Genomic DNA, 23,458 nt, shown 5'->3' on the forward strand with positions numbered 1-23,458 from the left:
TTCATGCGTTAGCTCAACATCTGAGAAGGAAATTTAAAGCATCAATTCCCAAGAGGAATGCAAATAGATAACAAGGACCCTTCTCTCAGGTGTGGAAATGACTTTGGAGTGAAAGGGTTAAAGAGGCAAAGAGAAATCCCAGATTATCCATCAGCCTGGCTAAAGATTGTCTGGTTGTTTAAACTATTTTGATTTCATTTCCTTACATTGGCAAAATAGACCTAGCCCTCCAGATCTCCCATGGAGACAAGAATTTAATGTTAAATAGTATTTAAAAAAAAAAGTGACAGTAAAAGTAGAAATACACAATAGCTTCAATGACAGCGTGTTTAGGCAGACTTTACCTAGCAGTGAGGATGCAATGTCATCACAGGAAAATGTACATGATGCTGTACATTCCCCCTGACACCCATTGGCAGGTGAACCATAAATCTTATTATTAATTACAGATTAATGAAAGGTTCACAAAACCATCTACAGAAGAATTGCTCAATCAGGCTACCTGCAGAGCTCAAAGCACCTCTAAAACCACCATACAGTTCATTCCCTACAGGGTGAAGCTGAGATGTGGAGGGGGACAGAAGTTGCCCCCCAAGTCTCCTTTGGTCTGGAAGCAGCATGCGGCTCTGGCCACCAAGGTGGCCACCAAGACACCCACCGGGTAGGCAGAGCAGCTCCTCCAAGGCCCATTTGCCTCTTATCTGCTCAAGTTCACACATCTGTGGTCCTTCAATCCCATGTGTCTCCCAGGACTCTGCTGGGGACTGCCCTGGATTGTGCCAGCAGGACAGCATGTCTCTCCAAGCATGTCCAGGAAAGAACAAGGCCCAGCAGGGAGCACATACCACTCTCTTGATTTCCCACACAGCAGAGGTCCAAAGTGGAATTGCTTTGTGCTCTCAACATATTCCTTGAAGATGATTTCATCTGCCTCCATGGTCTCCCTCCACTGTGGAAACACCAGCCTGGGCAGAGAAAGTGGGGAAGAAGGAACTATGAGATGCTCCAAGTAGGAAATGTAGTCAGAAAGCCATAACCCTTCCTGGTGGCTGAGGCACCATCTGCCTTCCCAGCTCCCAGCACAGGAAGAGATGCTGGGTGACCTCAAGCAGCACCACCTGCCCAGGCCAGAAGCACCAAGGGGCAGCCCTGGCTGTGAGTTCAGGGGGCAGCAGTGTGGGAGGCTGCCAAGGGCCAGCCTTACCGCGGGTTCTGGCTGATGCTGGGGTACACGCCCGTGCCACTGCAGGGCAGCTCGTACTGGCGCTTTGTCTCCACGAGCTCAAACCTCAGCGTGTGCTCAAACTTCCCTGGCCTTTTGGTGGAGAAGTGGACCTTCAGTTCCACCTCACCGTGGCCAGGCACTATCCATCGGTACCGTTTCAGCCTGGCAATTAAAGAGGAGGCTTCAGACATTGCTAAGGAGCAAATGAAACAAGGAGGGTGCACTGGCCATCCCGTGGAGGCACTGGCACAGGGTCACTGTGGAGCTGGGGATGACGGACCTTGTTTGGCAAGAGGACCAAGAAGCAGAGGCATCACCTCTTCCCATGTGGCTCACCTGTGGAATTCTGTGGGGGTTGAGGCTCTTTTCAGCACACTGTTGGATCTGGTTGCAGAGGAATCCTGGGGACTTTCTGTTCTGTGTGTGGAGATATGGTTCTCCTTTGGACAGTTGTCTCTGCTGGCTGCTTTATGTGTCTTTGGTTGGCCCTCAGCAGAACTGCCCTTGGCATCTGGGGCCTTGGCCTAAGGGGAGAGAGAAAAGGGAGGGACAGGTGAGCCCTAAGACATCCCCATCCTGGAAAGCAAAGCAGGTATTTCTCAACCAATGGAAGAGAGAATAAATAAACAAATAAGTCCACCTGCCCAGGGTCTTGGTCTTCCTTACTGGTGTTTGTTTTACCTAGGACACCCCTTCTCACTTCAGGACCCTGTTCTCAAAGGAAGTTGACAGTTTTAGGTGATTTTTTTCCCTCTTGTCTTACAGAACTGCTCTGTCTCCCGCAGAGCTGTCGCTTTTGTCCCATCCCTGACAGAAAGGAGACCTGCAGACATGGGGCCCCATCACATCTTCACTACCTCGCCACAGTGATCCTTCTCCATCCAACCTGTCCCCCATGCCCCCATCTAGCCTGGTCCCTGCCCTGGCACCTTCAGTGCCAGCACCACTGGAGCACCCACCCGATTGTCTTCCATAGCAGCACCTTCCGGTGCAACAATGGTGAAGGGCTTCACACACTCTGCAGAACCCAACCACTCCTCTGGGTAGTTGACTACGGAGAAGACAGCAGCAGGGGGCAGGGGAGGCCCTTCGGGATGCAGTCCCAGATGTCTCAGCATCTAAAACAGAAGAGAAAATCCTGCTTATACTTCTGTTGCCTTCATCCTCACAGCTCCTTCTTTCAAGGCACTGATCTTTTGGCAATGGGGTTTTTGATTTATCTGAAGTATACAAGTGCTTTGTTATGCCCAGTGGGGTGAGCAGGCTCCAGAGCAGAGGCAAGAGCTACAAGCAGGACTGGGACAGAAACCTCTCCCAAGTGACTCAGCTGAAGAAAACAATGACCATGAGCTGCCCTGTCCTGGGACCATTTCTAATGATTTCCAGGCTGGGAAACTCTGAACAGATGGGATACTTGTGCACAGAGCACTCCCACTTTCTCCCCACTGTTGGATGGATGGTGATAACCTCCCCATCCACACAGATGCTACGGAGTCATTGTGGAACATCATCAGGGGCCTGGACAAGGCTCTGTGCCATTATCACCTGGGGGGACACAATACTCCAGGACCCAAGACCACAGCAAGCTCAAAATCTGAGCCTTCCAAGGTTTTACCTTATCTTTTGTTGGCAGCCTCCCATCCCTCAGGATCTCCCTAATCATGGCCTTTGGATCTGTGACCTGGATGTCCAAGCACCACACCCCGACATGCTCATCTCTGACTGCCCCTTCTGCAACTTCACTTTGTGTCTCCAGCTGAGATGACTGAAGACTCCTTTGGCCTCCACCTTTTTGTTCAGGCTTCTTCTCCACCTTCTCCTGAGGCTTTATGGTCTTGTGAAGCTTGTTTTCAGCTGAAGGCTGGGATGTGTTTCCATTTTGGATCACAGGTAACTGTACAGATCCCTGAACCTTGTCACAGGAGGAGAAAACCTGTGCGTTGTCCTGCTGCGATGACTCATAGATCTGAAACCTCTTCTCCATCTCAGCTGAGTACTCTAGGATTTTGGTTTCCCCCTCCTCTGGGGCTTTGGGTTCCCCCTTTCCAAGGGCTTTGGGTTCCCCCTTCTCTGTGATTATGCTTTTCCACATCTTTGGGGCTTTGTATTTCCACTGTTCTGGGATTATGGTTCCCTCCCTCTCTAGGATTTTGATTTTCTTCCTGTCTGGTAATTTGGTTTCCTTTTTCTCTGGGGATTTGCTTTCCTTCCTCTCTGGGGTTTTGCTTTCTTTCATCTCTCGGTGTTTGCTTTCCTTCCTCTCCGGTGATTTGCTTTCCTTCCTCTCCGGTGATTTGCTTTCCTTCTTCAATCGTATTTTGGTTTCCTTCTTCTCTGGGGGTTTGCTTTCCTCCCTCACGGGGGGATTGCTTTCCTTCCATTCTTGGGGTTTGCTTTCCTTCCTCTCTGGGGGTTTACTTTCCTTCTTCACTGGTATTTTGGTTTCCTTCCTCTCTGGTGATTTTCTTTCCTTCCTCTCTCGGGGTTTGCTTTCCTTGCTCTCTGGGGGTTTACCTTCCTTCCTCTCTGGGGGTTTACCTTCCTTCCTCTCTGGGGGTTTACCTTCCTTCCTCTCTGGTATTTTGGTCTCCTTCTTCTCTCGGGGTTTGCTTTCCTTCCTCTCTGGGGGTTTGCTTTCCTTCCTCTCTGGGGGTTTGCTTTCCTTGCTCTCTGGGGGCTTGCTTTCCTTGATCTCTGGGGATCTGCTTTCCTTCCTCTCTGGGGGTTTACCTTCCTTCCTCTCTGGGGGTTTACTTTCCTTCTTCTCTGGTATTTTGGTCTCCTTCTTCTCTCGGGGTTTGCTTTCCTTACTCTCTGGGGGATTGCTTTCCTTACTCTCTGGGGGATTGCTATCCTTCCTCTCTGGGGGATTGCTATCCTTCTCTAGCAGTTTGCTTTCCTTCCTATCTGGGGGTTTGCTTTTCTTCTTCTCTGGGGATTTCCTTAATTTCTTCCCTGTTTTTGCAGGCTGCTTCCCCAAGGAGAAATCCTTCTTTTCCTTCTTCCACTTCTCTTCCTCCTTCCGCTTCTTTTCCTCCTCTAAGGCTTTTGCTTCCTCCTCAAGCATTTGAGCCAGCCGCTTCAGCTCCCTTCAGCAAACAAAATAGAAAACATCTCTGAGAGTCACCACCACAAACCTGCGCTCATCTCTGAGAGTCACCACCACAAACCTGGGCTCACTAGTCCTGGCTGGCCCTGCACTTTACTGCTTGACCCTGAGGCCAGGCAGAAGCACAATCTTCCTCCACCCACACAGATTGGGAACATCCCAAGTGAGGGGAATGGTGGAAGAGGCCCTCCAGCACCAGCCAAACCTAAGCCTTGCCATCGTAAGGTCTCGACTGTGCAACCTCCCTCTTAAGGCACACCCAGACACCCCCAGCCCACTGCCAAAGGCTGATCCACCAGCTCTCTGCACTGATGACTGAAAGCGCCCTTCGTCCCTTGATTTCCCAGTTTAAACCACTTCACAAATTGCTAACATCTGCTTGTCCCTCCTACAATTCTAACTCAATTCATTCACCCCACTTCTCTCTGGGCATAGCCTGCTCCTTAATGAGAATAATCCTATCAGTCAGAAAGCAAAGGCTGCAGGAATTCCTCTCCTGCAAGACATGCTCTTGTCAGACAGATTTCCTGCTAGAACCCAGCAAACTGGTGCTATCTGCCATGGAAACTATTTGAAGCGGCCTCGTCCGTCTCTTCCCCATGAAACCAACTTCAGCCTGAGCTGAAAGAAGACCTGATACACAGGCTTGCTTTAAGCAGCCTCCCCTCCCAGCTCCACACTTTTCCTGTGTGACGTGACCTGACCTGGGCTACCTTGCTGGAGCAGAGCTTCTCCTGGGTTTGCCTACTGCTGCAGCTGCAGGGGAGTCTAAAGGACATGAGCTTTTATGGATGGTGTCCCACCATAAGGAGAACCCTGGCAGATCAGCATTGCAAGGACCTCATCTGTGGCAAGACCAGCACCAAGGGTTTGTCTGGGCCCCACACCTACCCATACCACAATCCCACTGTATGGGTGAAGAAGAGGGATGATGAAGAAGGTGTAAATCAACATCATAGACTTAAAGACACTTCTACAGGTAGTGCCAAGGCAAACCCAGAGCCCAGCTCCCTGCAGGCAGCATCTAAACTGGGAGAGCTCACCACTAAAATAGAGAAGATGTTCTATCTCAGCAGAAGAAGATCCTTCCTCTCTTGGGAGCCAGGGAGCTAAGAGTGGCCATCCTGTGTTGCTGCTGGCTTTGCTATCAAACACCTCTGAGCTCAGAGTCTTTGGAGCAGGGAAACCCTGCAGGGACACTACCCTGAGCAGTAACCCATGGAAGGCTTACTCACCTCTCTCTCTGTATACACTTCCTTTCTGGTATTATTTTGTCCACTAGAGCTTTCTTCTCAGGAAGGGCATCATCCTCATCCTCATCCATTTGCAAGACATATTCTGTGCTCCTCTGAATAGGTTTTTTCCTCTGCCATTCTTTAGCACAAACCAGAAGAGTAACCATGAGTGACCAGAAGCAGAGCTGAGTGCTCTGGGTCAGCCACAAGGATTCACAGCTTTTCCCAACCCAGCCTATCATACCAGGAGATGCTGGGGAGCTCATAACCCTGCTCCAAAATTCAAACAATCACCCAAACTATGGCCGGGCAGTGAGTTCCTGTGCTTTGCCTGGCTTAAGCGCACCAAGGCTGAGGACAGTCTTTTGTCACTGAGCTACAGCAGCTTGCACTCGTGCCCACGCTTTAATGTTAAGAGATTTGGGTGAGTCTTAAAACCTCAGATCTCCTGCAACTCTGAGATGAGTGCTGGTTACACTGAGGTAGAAGGCAGAAAGATGAATAAAAACATTTCTTACAAGCTCTGGCTGCAAACCCAGATGCACAGAGATAAGGTTGAGGGCTTGAGAGAGAAGATTTGAGAGGGACAGATATATCTCACCTTCCTTCTCTCTTTCAGCTTCCTCCTTGGCTTTCCAAGAAGCATAATCGTGATGCAGGTTCACCATGTAGATATGATGACGATTGTTGACAGCTTTGAATACACAGAGCAGAGAAGATTCCAGGCTGCTTGTGAAGAGGCTCTCCAAGCCATCAAAGACCACTCCCTTGGAGCAGTCTTCATGCTGCAAATAAGGGGAAGAACAAGTCAGCCATTGCACACAGGGGGCTCACAGCTGGACAGGTAAGAGATGTCACAGGGTACCAGCTATCCTTGTTCCAAGGGCATTAGCTAAGAACAGCTTGGATCTGTCCTTAGGCTCTGCCAACTAGGGGCATCTGCAGCTTCCCCCAAGGTTCCCTGCACACAGTCCAGGATCCTCCAGCAGCACGTATGGACCTCCTCCTCCTCCTCCTCCTCTCCAAGTCATACCCCTCTGCCTGTCTCTCCAGAGCAGGATCGTCTCCTTTTCCCCCACCCCACACACCTTCAGCCTCTCACAGAGGATGTCCACCAGCAGGTCCTCGGGCAGCACACAGCTCAAGCAGTTCAGCTCTTCCCCATGACTGCTGATGATGTTCAGCTGCTGTGGTGCAGGAGCAGTGGAAACTGTGAACTGTAATGTGGAGCATTGTTAGGAAAATAAACCACGGTGGAAAGCCCTGAACAATTCCCACTGCTGGGCTTGGAGCTGGGGGTTCACACTAGTGGAGAGTAGAACAACCCTGCAGTGCAGGCTGGAGCTCCAGGTGAAGGGCCCATCTCTTGGCCAGCAGGGACCTGAGTCTGCAAGCCCCCAGTGCAGCCTCCCAGCACTTTGCTTACTGCCTGCAGCCATACTTGCCAGTAAACCATTGAGAACCAGTGGAGTTTGTTGCGGTGCGTATTTGTTTCATTCAGTTCATTGTTAAAGTTGTCATAATGGCTTGTTCTTACTTTTCCGTGTCGTTTTCTGTGTTTTCCCCAAGTTGGTTTATCCCTAAGTTCTACCCGCCCCTGAAACTACCTTGTTTGACATTCCCCACCCCTTGTTCCCAAACCTTCCCTGTCATTCTGAGAATACCCTGGGCCAATCCCTTGTTGCTCTGCCCCCCTGGAAATCCCCTAATACTCGATGCCCCATTGGCCCCATTGGCCCCATTGGCCCATGTCACCCTTTCTCCCTCCCCCCTGGCTTCCCTCATTGGTTTGTACTTTGTTAGACCCTGCCATTCACTCGTCCCCTAAGAATTCCTTATTGGTTGATCATTTGTACCCACCCCCCCAGTGGGTACAAATCCCGGGCACAGCAGTGCTTGGGGCTCTATTGCTCCTGCTCCCTTCAGGCCTAATAAGCCTTTTGTTGGAACCTCAGCAGCTGAGAGCCTTCCCTTTTCTCCTTTGCCTGACCTCTGATGCTATTATACCGTTTGAGCAAGTGGCACATAAGGTTCTGCCTGCAGTAAACCCACACTGAGGCAGTTCCCCGCACCTTTTGTGGTGCCAGTGTTTCTCTTGAGCTAGCCCGGACTCCAGTAGCCGTGTCAGAGTTGTCTGCCAGAGCACATTCTCAGCCCAAGTCATGCCCAGCCTGCCAGCTGGGCTTGGCACTATGGACCCACATAAGAGCCCCCGCCCATCTCAAAGACAATGCAAAGGTCCCAGGGCAGGTCATGTTTACCTTGGTGTCCTTTTTGTTGGGTTTGCTGGCTGGCTCCTTCTTTTGTGCTGCAGGGTTCTTGCCTTTGGGATTCTTCTTCTTCATGTTGTTTTTTTCTCCAGAGGCTTGTTTGTTCTTGGTCTGAGCAGTAAGCAGAGGCTTTTTACCTGCACAAGGGACAGATGGTTGAGGAGGACTTTGAAAAACAATTAGGTACCTTTCCCCACAATGGGCATAACCTTGGGCCCTTGAAGGAATGTGGCACTTTTTCCCCAGTCTGTTGGGCACTGGCAGCACTGTTTCCCAGAAGCAGCTCCTTCCCTCCTTCTCCTAACAGCATGATAAAATATGCCATCCCATATTTGATTTTAAAGCCAGCACTATGTCCCTCCTAACAACTGTGCGTGCAAGTGACACTGCTTGCATAGCAGTTGCCCTGCAGATGAAAGCCAAAGACTGGTCCTCCATGACTGTTTTTCCATACACGGCACCCATCCTGCATTCTCATGTGGAGACCTGCAGCCCTACCCTACTTGTATCACCTGTCTCCACTGAAATTAAATCCTCCTTGTGGGAAAAACCCAGCTGGAACCCAGACTTTTCTTCCTTCCACCAGCTTCCAACCCAGCCAGGTTCAAAACTGAGCAATGCAAAACTTCCCCCTGCACCAAGCCACGTCTGCCTCACCCTGCAGAGCTCAGGGTACACACTTCCCAGTAAATTTCATTAAAGTCTTCAGTCTCACATGGAGAAGAGCCCAGCATGCATGAGCTGTGTGCCCTGACAGTGGGTATAGGTAAATCTCTGGAAAAAAGAGCTCATCTGTAGCATGTCTCATTGGAAATTCCTCTGGGAGGTTGTCCTTCCCTTCCTCTCCTTTGCAAGGTTAAACCCATAGTCAGTCCTCTTGTGCTTAATGAGCCACCTCAGAAGGCTTTTTCCTTGTTAAAGTGGGCAGCAGTTCTGCCTGCTGCCCATGAGGAGCAAGCTTGATTCAGCTTTGAGGGAATATAAAATATTTGGGAAAGAAACAGACGTGCTTCACCACCCGCAGAAAAATGAACATGTGCCAAGAACGGCAGCAAAGCAGGCTATGAAAGAACCCCTGACTGAGCCCTTGTAATTGGTTTCTTTCTTTTTTTTTTTTTTTTTTTTTAAAGACAAGCTACAGATGCATTTCACTCACATTCCCAGACAGTCATGGAGGGTTTTTCAAGCACTGGCTCTGGGTCCAGCATTTCTCCTTACCAGCATCATCTTGGTCTTCGCCTTTCAGCTCCATGGCAGCCTTGGTGCAAAGCTCCCGGGCGCGGCGCCCTGCTTGGCTCTGATCATTGGCGATGGCCTCTTTCACCATGGTGTCAATGGACAAGTGAGCAGTGTCATAATAGTGACACAGGGCCACCACTATCTCTGTCTTTCCTGAGAGAGAGGAGGACTGCTTGGTGACACTTGCATACGAGGCATTACAGGGACAGGCCTTGGAAGAACCTCAAACAAGATGTCGAAGTAAAAAGGACAGTGGGAAAGCAAGTGTCCCTCTAGGGAGGCCATGAGGGAGGCAGCTGGAGTGTGGGTACAAGCTCTGAATTCTAGAGCCAAGAGGATCATCTCCACCTCCTGTTCAGCTGAGGACTTTGCCTTAAGCACCATGGTCCACCAGGATGTGTTCCTCCTGCCTGCCCCTCTCCCTGCAGCCCAGGGCTGCAGCTCACATACCTGCCCGGGGTGGCCCATGGACAATAACAACAATCCCTCTGTCCTGCTGTGCTTCACAACTCTCTGAAGATGGGTCGATGCCCAGGTGGCGCATGACAGCCTGAGAGATAGGGCTCCCAGTCACTTCCACCATGGGCTCAGGAGAGGGTGTGACAGCCCCATGATATGCTGCAGTGCAAAACCAGGGGGAAAAGTCAGCCTCCCGCCCTCCTTTGATCCTCATCATCCTCCCCATCTCCTCAGATCCCACGAAAGGAGACTTGGTGAAAGCAACATGAGCTTGTTCTTTTGTTGCTCGGAAGGTGCAAATATAAAAGAGCCAGGGATATTAGACCTGGTCCTACTGGCTGAAGAACTCATCCAATCCTAGTCTTTGTGGCTAAGGGACACAAGGGAATATCCTGATTTTATCCCCAGTCTATAGCAGCAGAGAGGAGCTTCCTTTGGTGACATTCAGGGTAGAGAGAGGATGCCCCAGCCCTTCACCCAAGAGTTCCTCCACCAAGCTGGGGAACAGGCAGCTGCTAAAAGCATGGGCTTTCCCTGGAGAACAAGGTGACAGACAGTTCAGGGTGTATGGGCTGGACTCCCTGCTGTGGCCACAATCAAGACAGACATGGCCAAACCCTCACTGTTTTCCTGACCTGGTGCTGCCTTGTCTATGGCCTCAGCCATGTCCTTGGCCTCTGCCATGGCCTTGAGCTCTGCCTGTTGAGCCTTCGGCCTCTTCTGTGCTTCACAGTCCTCCAGCACCTCTGGGGGCAGCATCCCACCCACGGTGCGTGGAGGCATTAGAAAGTTCTTTTGGTACTCAGACCCCGCTGCCATCCACAGGATCTGTGCAGGTAGGGAAGAGAAACCATACACAACGTTCCTTTTCTCGCCTCTCTTCACACACACTCAACAAACCCATTTTCTGTCTCCTCCCATCCTCCCAACAACACAAACTAGTTAAGTCCTCCCACAGCACATCAGCAGACTTGGCTTTACTCTGGGGATTGCCTCCATCTCCCTGGCACAAGCCTGGGAATGCTGGAGTGCTGTGAAGCTTGGGCAGCATATACATGGGGACCACACCTGCCTTCTCACCTTCTCTTCCTCAAAGTACTGCTCATCAAAATCCAGTGAGTAAAACTCAACAGGGAAGTTGCATGGGTTCTTCACCACTACTGTGGCATCCACCCCATCACTGTCCACCAGCACCCATCCCATCTTGAGTGCTGGGGGGCTAAACTCCAACCGTGGCTCTAGACCTTGTCCTGAGAGGTGCAGCTTTAAGTGATTGCTGCTTCCACAAATGTTAAGCTTCAGCTCATTCTTGTAAGACCTCTGAAAAGAGAAAAGTGCAGAAAACTCATCCACAGAGTCCCGGGTGACAGGACCCCAAATACAACGCTTGCCCCAAGGTCAGGGTGTTACCAGTCCCTCCAAGGTGAATGGAAACCAGGTATTTACTTATGCTAGATACTACAGCCTCTGTGTCCTGGGTCTGAGTAACTGGGATGAATCCTGGTGTGCATTCTAACTGCGTGTTTGGGTATCAGATGGAAGTACAATGGACTGTCAGGCGTTTTCACCTAGTCATGCAGGAGTGCAGTGCTCATGAGAAGGGCCCTCGGGGTTACAGTGTCCAGACACAGTCCTGGCACTGCCAAGTCAGGCAAACACCAGCTCCAGGAGAGAAGCAAATGAGCTCTCACTGGCTAGAAATAAGGGTCATATTCTGTGCTTAGTGTTTGGCTCTGGTCATAGCCAGACACAAGATGGTTACATCTCTCGAGCAAATAAAGACCCCTGCGACTGTTAGCGGGCACAGAAGCACTTGTGTCCATACTGGTACACACTGTCAGTTTCCAAGAGCCAGCAGCCACAGGCAAACTGCTCTTGGGAATACTCCATCCTTTAAGTTGAATCCCCAGCTGCATAGGAATGAGCAGGCAGGCCAGAGCCCTGGCTACTGCTGGCAGCACACCAGTACAGGTGATTGTCCTGCCATGCCCAGGAAGGTGTCTGGTGACTGTTTTGTCTGTCAGTTCTGCAGCAGGACGAGCCTAGACTGGCCATTCCAGGACTGTCCTCTGCAAGCGTGCAGCTGCAAATACAGCCAGGCAAGAGGGAGGCACAAGGGGAGTTGGGCACATCCCCCTCCTTGTGCCAGGAGGCAGCCACAGAGCCCTGATGCTCTCTCTCTGTGCAAGCTCCCTGTGGGCATTTCGAAGCACATCTCGCAGGAGTACTCTTGGGGTGAACTGAGCCATGCTGAGAACGGGGCTTGCAGAAAGCTCCCTGTGAAGGCAGAGCTCATACCTCTGCACCAGGCCCTCATTTCCAGATAGCCCTGACAGGCCTCCTGGGCTGACACCTGCCAATCTCACCTCCTGCTTGGGTGTAAACTGGATTTGTAAGTTCTGCCACCTTCCTGGATTGAGGGTTCCTTTGGAGGGCGTCACTTCAAAGGGACAGGGCTCATCCTCCAGCACCTGCTGCTTCTGACGCATGGCTGGTGTAATGCGTTTGCGTTGATTGTCCTGGGCACAGAAACCAATTGTGTGAGGTCTCCTCAGTGTGTGAGGACAGAGCCTCAGTTCTTGTAGTGCTCTGAGACACTGATGATACTGTGCTCAGAGTACCCACAGCCAAACCAAGTGTGGCCCCCATAGCCTGGAGCTGCAGCAAAAACCTGTGAACTGGGCAGGCAGATAGGGAACTACTGTCCTGAGAGGAGGAGGAAGGGGTGAAGATGGCAGAGAAGCAAAGCATCAGATAATGGAACAGGTCCAGGCAAAACAGTCTTGATTTAGACCCTCAGAAGCTTCCTCAGACACACTGTAGATCCAAGTGCTCAGGCAGCCACAGGAGCAGAAAGGGCAAGAGACACAAAGAAAACCCAACCAAGAAGTTACATGTTCGACGTCGCCTGTGCTTTACCTTCCTGACAGGCTTGATGGCAGTAATGAACCACTTGCAGGGTATTTGGAACCAGTTGTAGAGCTGGACTGTCTCAATCTGGCACTGCCCAACGAGGGTATCAGAGAACTGCAGCATGTTCTTGGAGAGGTTGAGCGACAGTCCCAACACAGTGGCATGGAGGTGGATGTTATACGTGGGGCCTTTTGCCACCTGGAGAAGGACAGAGAAGTCAGCGGAGGGTGCAGGTGACATCTGCTGCTGCACCCAGCCTGCTGCATGCCCCAAGAGCTCTGGTACCTCTATGGGCAGCAGCACATCCACATCACCCCATGGCCGGCGGGTGCTTTCAAAGCACACCTCAAACATTATGGTGTGTCTGTGAGGCAGACCCTGCATCTGGTCCAGATTCACTCTGAAACCTTGAACAGATGAAAACAAAGCAGCTGAGATACTCAAGAACCACAAAATGTGTCTTAAGCACGTTAAGGTCTTACAGGTGCCCTGGCTGAGAAGTCTGGGAAAAACCCCATGCCATGGTGTGACCTGGACAAAAAAGAGTGCACCTGAACACCCCTCAGACACAGTGAGCCCTTGTGTGATGGAAACACAGCCCTGCCTCAAGGCCTCTTTTGGAAGACTCTTTTGATCCACCAGAGGATGTCACAGGCTGTTTCCTCAATAAAGGCTGAATACAAGTGCTGTGACAGTGTGGACTCCAACCAAAGCACTTCCAAAACACAGCAGAGTCTGCTGGTTTGCAAAACAAGCCCACTGAGTGCCCAGAGAGACTTGATGCTTGTGAGAGCCAAGGGCAGAAGATGCTGAGAGGTGATCAGGGTGATGAGCCCTTCTGGCCTCTGCACTGAAGCATTAGGGCAGTCACAGACAGCCCAGGTCCCCTGGGCATGGCTGGCCAGGAGAATTCTGCCTCTAAAGCTCCCAGCAGGGGCACTGAGAAGAAAAAGCTCAAAAACCTCACCAAGTTCAGTGGCTTAAGCTAATCTGTCTGAGACACCTCCTTCAAGCCCACAGGAAGTGTCTCCAGCACTGCTTACCTGTGTCCTGCAGGGCAGATACATCGACCTGGAAGGACACTGGGATCTGCCCAGGGTTGGTGATCACCAGGGTGCGTCTCTCAGTGTAACCCTTACGTACAGTGCCCATGTCCAGCACATATTCAGGCAGCTCAACTCTGCAAGGAGGAATAAGGACAGTCCTTAAACCACAGCCTGGCTGCATGTCCAAGTGGATGGGGGATACAAATAAAGTGGCTAGTTCTTTATTCTCTGCTGTAAAAACTCAGCTCAAGCCCATGAAATCCATGGCCTGATCACCTGACAATGACTTTGGGAAGTCAGGAGTACAGGTCCTAGGTTTTATCAGCTACTAATGGTACATGAAAATGAAATTAGTTTTAAATGGACACCTGCCACAGCTGCTCTGCCATGAAAAGCCAGTATAGGTGAGTACACTGGGCCTTCACTGATCTCAGTGAAACTGCTTAGCCTGTGTATAGCCTGAGCCTGAAATTGCTTTGGGGCCTAGCAATAAGTTTGGCCTGCACAGGAGATCTTCATTGTTCTGCAACCAGATTACATGATCTGCTCTGCAGAGAATCTTCTTCCTGAATTGAAGCATCCTGTACTTGTGCTGCATCATGGTGGTGTAAAGGGACAGACCAAGTTACCTAGATAAGCCCTGCCTGCCCACCAGGATTCAAGCCATCTGATTTTGGGTTTTAAAGGGTTTGCTGACATGTGCAGTTCCCTTCCCTTCTCTTTTTTTTGTTTTGTTTTGTTATTGTTGTTGTTTTTGTTTTTGTTTAGTGTGCTCTGTTACTTGGAACCAAGACATCAGCTGGGAGTTGTCTCTTTCAGAGCTAGTCAGCAGGGACAGAATTTGTGCTGTCTGGAAGGCCTTGAAGGTCTGCACTGGGTCCCCTCAGCTCAAGGGACAGAACCCCACACCTGTGGGGAGCTGAGCAGTCCAAAGCTCAGCGCGGTGCTGGGGAAAAGAGGACACTCCGCTGCTCACATGGAGAGTGTCACAGCCACCAGGACCACATCCTGTCTCAAGTCCAGGCTATTCCCAGCTCTGCAGACACAAGGAGCTCTCAGGACAAGGGGACATTGCTGGGTGTTCCCCACGAGGCACCTGGAGATGGGGATGGGAGTCCCTACTCACTTGACAAGACTCTGGCGCATCTTTTTGTCAGGGAACCTGCTGTATGGGGGATGGGATGGGAGCTTTTCCTGCAGCTCCAGGGCAGCCTCCTCTATCAGCATCATCACCGTCTCTATCTGCAGCTCAGTGTTTGGCTGAGGAAAGGGAAGACAGTGCCTGGTTAGCAAAGGTCTTTCCCAACGTTGGCATCTGAGAAAGGATCCCACCCTGCTCTTATGGACAGGGGGTGTGGGGTCCTCCTGTCTGGCTGCTCAGTGTCAGTGACACCTCCTGCTCTCTTAGCCAGGACCTCATCTCCACAGCAGTTAACTCCAGCATCTTCACCTGCCCAGCCCCTGTTAGCAAAGTTTGCCTCATCTGGCCAGGCAGACAAGCCAGGAACCTTCCAGAGCTCCAGAGACTTGCCTGCCCCCAGCCAGTACCAAGGCAGCTTGGACAAAACCTGTCTTGAAAGGGAACTGGGACCAAGCTCATCTTGGAGGTGAGCACTACCAGCACAGTCCCAGGGCACAGTCAAGCAGCTGCTGTTCAGGTCTGTAAATCTAGCAGGGCTTGGGTTGGGACCAACAGACTCCCCAGCAATGACCTGCATCTCCTTTAAAGCACCATCAATTCCATCCCTTGAGCATGGCCTTCAGGATCTCTCCCTGGGGTAGCCAGGAATCTGGTGCAACCCCAGAAGAGAGCATGAGCAGAGTGGAAGCCCTAGGGGCAATGCTGTGGTGACACATGCTTGTAAGTGGGCAGGGAGGTCCCAGGTGCCATCAGGGCACCGGTGGGCTGTAAGGGGCTCGGGTGCCATGGAGAGGGTGGCATGTGCCAAACGGGGCTGCAGCTGCTCTTACTACAGTGCCAAAGCCAGGTGCGTGGGGCTTCAGGTTCTGAGTCTTCAGGGTCTGAGTCTTTGGAGTCTGAAACTTCAAGGCCTTAGTCTTCGGACTCTGAGTCTTCTGAACAACTGATTGATTCCTCTGACTGAATTGTTGCAGGGGTTTTATGAGCTTCTCATATTTTTCATTTCCTGAAGGAAGAAAACGTCCACAAAGTGAAGTGTGAGCAATGTGCCAATCCCATTTAAGCTGGGAAGTCCCCACCTCTCAACACTGGTTTCTTCCAGAAAGAAATCCCTCCAGCCATCTATGGAAGGTGGATGCTGCTGTTCCTCTCTGAATCCTCATTTTATTTGCTCCCACCCATCAAGTTTGTCCATCCCCACAGAGGAGCATCTCATTGCCTGCAATGTCACGCAAATCCAACCCTGTCAGAAGCCCTGCCATCCTCTCTTACAGTTTTCCCAAGCCTTTCAGTCTAGCCATCATCCTTCAGGACCCTGCCAGATGTGCAGGCAAGCTCTGCAGGATGGCTTCTGAGACAAAGCCCACGTGGGATCCTCTGCTCAAGACTCATGAAGCAGTCAGAGGGCTTGAGTTGGTCCAGGAGTCCTGTAACCCTCAGGCTTGGTGGAGCTGAGCATGAGATACCCTATGTGCATATGGTAGGGAACAAAACCAGAGGGACCCTTCCTAGGGGCAGACAAGCAGTGCCCACCTTCGATGTTCCAGGGCAGGTTCACACTGATCACAGGAAAGAATGCTTCTCCTTTCAGGCAGATATTTTCTGGGTCCAGGTCACCCACTTTAAGCTGGAAAGTCCTGCTGAAGGCTCCTGGTACTCCTGGCATGTAAGAGAATTTCAGCACTTGCTTCTCACCAGGTGCAACGGAGCCCTGCAGGGATGGGAGAGGAGGGAGGGAATGCATCAGAGTGTTTGATGGGGGGATGGCTCAGGGGACAGACAGGCTGAGAGGACAGGTCCTCATCTAGAAGAAACCATCAGACCACATCACCTTCATGATAGACGTATTACAGTCTTGGCTTTGGCGATTGTTAAAGTGAATATTACGTGTTTCATAATGTTTTCTTTTGTAAAAGATGTTTTGCTAAAGTTTAGAGTTCTTTCAATGTGAATGTTATCTTGCATTGCAATACCAATGTTGGTGAAGAGTTGATGCAACATTAACATTTAACCAGTGGAGGAATGGAAACCTGTTGAATGTGCTGAAGAGTGACAAATGACCAGGACTAGGACAACTGCACGTGCTCCAAAAAGGTGGGACGGAGGAGGAACTATGTTAAAATATTTCAATACATATAACCATTTGTAAATATGTATGAGGCTGTTGCAATACCCAGGGTATATAAGGGGTCTTGATGTGTGGTGTGGTGTGCCTCTGGCTGCAGCTAAGCACCCAAGTCAAGCACCCAGTGCTGTGACTTGATTTATTGACTTTGTCCCCTGTTGTCTCTTACTTAATTTTCTTTAAATTTTAACTGAGGCATGGGCTTCGCTTCTCACACCTTCTACATCCCTTGTGCCCATAAGGTCGAGCCTCCAGCCGCAGGGTGCAGTGTGTTTTCCCAAGGGCTCATAAGGCTGCAGCCTCAGCACAGCCTGATATAAACACAGCTCTGCTGCCAATGGGGTTTGCCCTCTGCCAGCAAGAGCCCACCTCAACAAAAAAAAAAAAAAAAAACCAAAAAAAACAAACCAAAAAAAAAAGGCTCTTTTGCTGCTGCTGTGGAAGAGAAATCCCTGCACTCAGCAGGGCCAGCAGCTCCTCTCATCCCTTGTAGGAGACAGGCATGAAGAAATGGGAACGCCATCGGCTTCCTCCTCCCGCTGCAAGGAGGGACAAAGGCAGGAGTGCTGCTTCGGCTGGGAGACATCCAGGCAGGACTGAGAAGCTTGGACAGTGGTGGGATGCTGCTAATTTTTCTCCTTGCTCTTCCAGCCCTGCTGCTCCCTAGCTCCCTCACTGCCCCACAAAGCCGCTGCACAGCAGCAGAGCTGCAGGAGGCAGGGAGCAGCAAGCCTAGGAAGGGATATGGAAGTGCTGCTTAGCGCTGGCAGCAGGGAGGCAGGGCCAAGGGCTATGTCCTGTGTGATCTCACAGCCTGGCTAAGGTGACCCTCAGCAACGCTCCAGTGCCAGCACAGCCTGAGATCTCAGCTGTCAGAGTCCCAGAGTGACTGTGAGGAACCAGTTAAATTTTAATTTATGCCTCAATATATGTTAAGAAGACACTTTCTGATACGGGGTGAAAAATTACTATGGGGGCTGTACCCTAACCCTTAACACCCTCCACGAGGAAAGGAAGTTTCGAGGAGAAAATGCATGCAGGCTCCACCTCTGGGGGGCTGCGAGCAGACTCCAAAGCCCAGGAGAATTTTGCCTGTCTGAACAATAGTCTTCCTAAAAGGGCTGAATTACAGGAGGAATCTTTCCATATGAAAGCAGTCAACGCTGCCAGTTTTTCCCTGCCGTTTTTGGCTTTTTGTTGGGCTGGGAACAGCTGGAGGGTCCGGCTCCCGGCAGAGCCACTCCCCGCTCACCGCGGCACCCTGGTGCTCGGCTGTTTGCCCGCGGGCCAGCCGCGCCTGCTGCCGGCTGCGGGTGGTGGCCAGCACTGCGGCAGGCGTGCCCGCTCGGGGCGGCTGGCCGCACACAGCTCCATCTGCCGAGCGGCACACGGACAGAGCGCCCCAGGGTTACAGCAGCACCGCTCTGTGCCTGCCAACTGTTACTTTGCGTTTCTCACTTTCTCTCTCCGCTGTTTTATCCCCTTCTGGTTGGGACCGCACACTTTCTTCATCAAAAAACAGTTTTCAGATATAATACTTGTTTTGTTTACACTTTGTTTTCATCTGAGAAATCTAGCAAGTAGAATTGTTCTCTGTTCCCCTTACAGCAGCACAAGACAATAACTGTGAAGGGCAACCAGCCTGCTACTGGCACTGTACCACTTCAGCTCTGGAGAGGCAGAAGCAGGCAAGGAGAAACGCCCCTCCAGGCTGGGGTGAGAAGTGCCTCCCTCCCAGAGGCCTTTGCAGGCACATGTTAATATCTTGAGTTCTATTGGTTTGTACAGTTGTTCCACCCCTGTTCACCTTGGATGTACCCTTTCTGGAACGTTCTTCCTTTCCTTGATGCCCCTTGGCTATAGTTTGCCCTATTGCTCCAGCCCTGTTACCCTATTGGTTCCCCTGGTTGGCTGCCCCTCCTCTGCACTGCTTTTCCCTGTCCCTGTTGGACCTTGATCCTCAGGACTCGCCTCTTTCGTCCCATATTTAACCCTGTGCCCTCAACCCAGTTTTGTCTTTGTCCCTGGATTCCCTTCCAGACCCAATAAAGCTTCACTCAGATTTCCATACAAAGACCTGCCCTTCACCTGTTTTGTCAGCCACTTCTTGTTTTTAGCAAGTGTGCTCGGGGCTCCAAAAGCACAGCTCGTTCTCAGAGGAACCCAGTGAAGCGCATCACTTGAGGTGACCAACAGACTTGTGCCTCCTCCCACTGGTGTGTGCCCTGTGACAGCAGAGCCACCCACCAGCCAAGGCCATGAGGGAGTCTGTCAGGAGAGCACTTGCTTCTCTGCACCCAGCAGAAACAGCAGAAATTACTTACAGCCCTCTCTCTCTAACAGCTGGGTTTGGGATTTTCCCCTCTGATTTTTTTCCCCCTTCCCCCTCTTCTTTTTTCCCTTTAACACTCTCCTGGGCCACTTGACACAGGACTGGGGTCGGTCACTTGTGGTACTTACAGTGGGGGGGATGACCAGAAACACGCCAGGCAGATGTTGCTCTGCAGTGCTAGGATTTAGCACCCAGTTGAATTCAGTGTTGCCAGTGTTCGCCAGGGTGACTGTGCTGTGATGAATTTCATTAAATATCTGGAGAGAAGGCATAGGAGTGGGAAGTTACAGACCCAGGCCTGCTGCTGGGAATCTCCTTCCTCTCTCCTGGGGCTGAAAGCAGACACATAATGGGAGCAGGGACCACGGAGGAGATACAGGCACGGGGGGACCTAAGGAACTCCCAGGCACAGGGCACCTGCACAGGAGCAGGGAGCTCTGGCAGCACACAGAGGTGTGGTAAACAACCATGTGAGGGCCAGTAATAAAGGAACCAGGGGACCCAGGCCCTCTGCACTGTGAGGGTTCACCAACAGCCAGGAGAAACAGAAACAGCACTGAGGCATCCCAGAAGAAAAGGCACCTGCATGCAAGTATTGGCAAGCAACATACATGCAACAAGGGAGTCACACAGGGCAAAACAGACAGGGCCAGCAGCTGGAAATATCTGTGTGCTTTCAACTGAAAAAGAGTGAAGTGGGAGTTATTCTGGGACAGTCTCACCAACTAGAGCAACTGGAAGCCCAACTTGTTCCCTTGATTATTGTGTGGATTAAGCAAGACCTTTAGACAAGAGCATGTCCTTGGGAGATCAGGCTTTAGGAGTGGATCAGCAAAGGGATGTCTCAAGACATGTCCCTCCGAGCATCCCCCCTGGGGCCCTGCCTGCCCCAGGAAGCAGTGTTAGGTACCCTGAAAAAGAGGCATTCCCAGCCTTTTGGAGAGGGTTAGAGATGGCCATTTAAAACCAGTTTGGATGCCAGATGTGTCCCTCAAAGGTTGCAATTCCAAGCTCCAGAGCCAACAAAGGGGCTGGGAAGGGGGAGGAGCCCTGGACTGAGGTGGGCAGGAACCCATCGGCCGTGGTTCAAAGGCAAGGAGCTGTGCCAGGGCACACGTGTGGTACCTGAAAGCCGCAGTTGATCTCCTGGAGGCTCAGGGAGTAGCTGATGCATGAGGCCTCCCCGGTCAGCTCCACCTCGTAGGTGGGGCCTCCCTCTACATGGCACAGCGCCGTGACACTGGCGATGGTGTTGAGGTGGCCAAAGAAGCTGAAGGAGACCTTCTGTCTCTCTCCTGGCTGCAGCACACCCGACTGCGGCAGGATACTGAAAACCTGGAGGACAGGAACGATTGAGATGTTCAGTGTGGAAATGGATGCAGAAGAGCACCTTGGAGCAAACTGCAGCTGTAGCTGGAGGTGCCTATTCCTCAAGCACAGCCAGAATCATCCTGATCTCATCCTGTGTCCATGCCACTGACCAGTGGAGAGACCACAGGGAAGATCTTTTCCCATACTCACAGATCAATGCATTAATTGTACATTCAAGTGAACTGGGATATCTCCTGGCAGTAGAAATTCCCTCTGATGCACAACTTGCCTTTAAAAAGCGTTTCCTACTGCTTTTAGAAAAGGAGGAGACTCAGAGTGAGAGCTCTTGGAGCTCAGGGATCTCAGTGAAGGACTCCAGCCCAGCTGCTCTGACTCCTGAGGCTTTTCCCCTTGCTCTCTGATTTATATGCTGCATTCTCAAGGTGCTACAGCAAAAGGCCCTGCAAAAATGCCCTATGGACCACCTGATGAGCTCCAGGGGGAACAATGCCCTCCATAGGTGCTGCACAGTGTCCTTGGGCAGCCCTATGACATGCCCTGCACGGCCTCTCCAACAACCAGTTGCTTCAGCAGCGCTTTGTGATGGGTCTAGAGGGATGTGAGGCCCCTCTGTGGGCAATGCTGAGGGCTGCCAACGGGACTGGGAGCTACAGCTCTGCTTGCCATACCGAAAATGTGGAAGTGAGACAGATTCCCTCTTACATTCTCCACTTTGAGGGGAGTGTGCAGTACGTCCGTGGATAACCTGAATCCCCCCCCCAAGCCTAGTGGGATGTAATACTTTTCACAAATATATGGCAGCACCTGAAAAACAAGCCATTTTCTATGCTAGGAGGAAGAGACAGCCACTTTGCAAAGTCTCAGTTTATAAGACAGCTTCAGGGCCACCACTGCAATACCAGCTCTTGGGTAAAAGCAGAGACCTGAAAACACTTGGTTTTGGCTGGGTTGGGAAGAGGGTACATGGAGATCAGCACTCATCACAGCTTGCTCTGGGAAGGAAGCTGGAGGTCTTATCATCATGATGCAGATAAAAGCCTCATCTTATCTTTGTGAAGAAAACATGGCCACAAAGTCCCACACTCCGCACAGGTCTGTAGGATCTCAGCAGGCTTCTCCAAAGAAAACTCTCTCCCTCCCACACACCCCATGTCCAGCCACTGGCCCTGCTGCCCAGCGCACTCTCGGGGCACAGGACAGTAGGGCAGCAAAAAGGGAGGACAGCAGGAGCATGACTTGGTGGTGGTAAGCTGGGGAGGCAACACAAGCAGTAGGTGTACAAGAAAATCTACCTCTGCTCCTAAAGACTGGGCAGGCACCCACGATTCTCTGAGGGCTGTGGCTGGGTCCTCCCCATTTCTAATCTTGAAGCGTCTCCTTTGAGGTGCCGAGTAATCCAAGCAGGTTCTCTTCTCCTTTGGTGGTTGGGGTTTGAACTTAGGTGGGCAACGCTCATGCCTGGAAAATAATGTAACTATGAACAGGGACCTGCCATGGGAGGAAGGGACACCTGCACGAATAGCTCCTGGTCAGGATGCAGCTGCTGGGTGGGTGCTGGTGCGTTGAACTGAGAAAGGCTTTGATCCAGCCCTTCTCAATCCAGGCTGGAGCAGCTCTGTTCTAAAGACAGCCCAGGGATGATACTGGTAGCAGTGGTGCAGGCAGCTGCAACTGCTTGCATTGAGGAACTCCAGAGGATGGGGATTAACACCTTGTGGGGATGCAAAAAGCACAGTGGGAGAGGAAAAGACAGAGAAGGCAAGCCAAGAAGGTGAGATCTGAGGCACCAAGGGGCACACCTGGCCAGTGATGAGCCAGCACAGCCCCCTCCCCAGTGCCCAACGTCAGAAACTCTGCAGCTCTACCAGGTATTTATCAGGGATGTTTCCCTGACACTCTTGGGGGGGGGGGGTGGATGATATTTTCCAACACTCCCAGGTGACTCAGGTCACATTCCCCATTTTAAATTGAAGCAGGTGCTCAGGGTAACTCTGCTTGTGTTTCTAATGCCACGTCAGAGACACAGTTGAGCCATGCCTGCCTGTCACCCTGCCGAGCTGCAAGTGCTCCCCACACAGTCAAACACAACCTGGATGTTCCATTCCCAGACCGGCATTCAGTGCCTATAATGACCTGCTCCCCAAAGAAGCCCTGTCTTTAGCTTTGTAGCTTGTTATCTAAAGCTGGGTTTTATTTCTGGATGAGGGGCTCTCTCATCATAACCCCCAAGAGCCCCCTAATCATCTGTTCTACTGTCTTTAGTTTTAATGAATGGTTTGAGGCAACTTCTCAGGACCATGGTGCCCAGACAATGACATTTTTCACTCTAAAGTAGAAACTCTCTCGGAGGCAGGGATAGGAGATGATGTGATGAACAAGTCCTGCTGTCAAGCAGTACAGTCCCCATAAGGGACATGTTGCAGTGGGGAAAAGTTAAAAATAGTAATAAGTGTCACCAAAAAAAGGGAGTGGAGAATCCAAGGTGTCCACTGAAAGCAGAGCCCTGTGAAAGAAATCATCCTGACACTAAAGGAGTTGCTTCAGAAAAGAAGGAAAGGGAAGGTAACAAGATGTTCAGCATCAGCCCAGGCTCTAAGTAGCTCTTTCTCTGGTGTTGGGACTTTCTGGGCATCCTCCAGCACAATGCAAGGGAGGAAGATAAGGAGCAGACAGGAGCTCCTGCAAAGAGAACCCATCCCAAAGCAGAGGGGTCAAAAGGGCCCCCCAGAAGCACTGTGGGAGCTGGGACTAGGGGCCCTTCATCAAGGTGGACATTGCCTCAGGCCACAGAGGTCTCAGAAAGCAGCTTTCAGCCCAGCTTTAGCTTTCCTTCCCAAGGGAAACCACTACGGGTTTGCCCCAGGAAGTATAAAATTGGTGGAAAACCAATTCCCTGAGCATCCAGCTTGACCACGGCTGGTCACTGCTACTTACAAAAGGAAAAGTCAGAAGCAGTCCGTCAGATCCTAGGCAAACAGCTTTGTTCTTTGCAAAGCAGAAACAGGACACCAGGAAGAAGAGCTTCAAGGGGA

The 23,458-nt window shown here is 51.3% G+C and overlaps 1 protein-coding gene across 1 annotated transcript in view; it reads right to left on the reverse strand.

Moving 5' to 3' along the window:
• The window catches only part of LOC134048159 (hydrocephalus-inducing protein homolog), a 76,158-nt gene that overhangs the window by 13,981 nt on the left and 38,719 nt on the right, over positions 1-23,458 (reverse strand). Inside the window, exons 25-48 of the mRNA XM_062499759.1 lie at positions 21,750-21,914; positions 20,220-20,517; positions 19,223-19,351; positions 16,171-16,348; positions 15,468-15,643; positions 14,623-14,756; positions 13,494-13,630; positions 12,736-12,857; positions 12,457-12,648; positions 11,904-12,056; positions 10,618-10,857; positions 10,173-10,365; positions 9,529-9,696; positions 9,058-9,300; positions 7,831-7,976; positions 6,658-6,756; positions 6,171-6,354; positions 5,570-5,708; positions 5,226-5,307; positions 2,841-3,086; positions 2,185-2,343; positions 1,562-1,749; positions 1,205-1,387; positions 846-965 (exon numbers count right to left, since the gene is read on the reverse strand). Coding sequence (XP_062355743.1) covers positions 846-965; positions 1,205-1,387; positions 1,562-1,749; positions 2,185-2,343; positions 2,841-3,086; positions 5,226-5,307; positions 5,570-5,708; positions 6,171-6,354; positions 6,658-6,756; positions 7,831-7,976; positions 9,058-9,300; positions 9,529-9,696; positions 10,173-10,365; positions 10,618-10,857; positions 11,904-12,056; positions 12,457-12,648; positions 12,736-12,857; positions 13,494-13,630; positions 14,623-14,756; positions 15,468-15,643; positions 16,171-16,348; positions 19,223-19,351; positions 20,220-20,517; positions 21,750-21,914 — 4,074 coding nt within the window. The remainder of the gene's footprint in view (positions 1-845; positions 966-1,204; positions 1,388-1,561; positions 1,750-2,184; positions 2,344-2,840; positions 3,087-5,225; positions 5,308-5,569; positions 5,709-6,170; positions 6,355-6,657; positions 6,757-7,830; positions 7,977-9,057; positions 9,301-9,528; positions 9,697-10,172; positions 10,366-10,617; positions 10,858-11,903; positions 12,057-12,456; positions 12,649-12,735; positions 12,858-13,493; positions 13,631-14,622; positions 14,757-15,467; positions 15,644-16,170; positions 16,349-19,222; positions 19,352-20,219; positions 20,518-21,749; positions 21,915-23,458) is intronic.

The sequence above is a fragment of the Cinclus cinclus genome, chromosome 11, assembly GCF_963662255.1.
Source record: "Cinclus cinclus chromosome 11, bCinCin1.1, whole genome shotgun sequence".
NCBI classification, from domain to species: domain Eukaryota; kingdom Metazoa; phylum Chordata; class Aves; order Passeriformes; family Cinclidae; genus Cinclus; species Cinclus cinclus.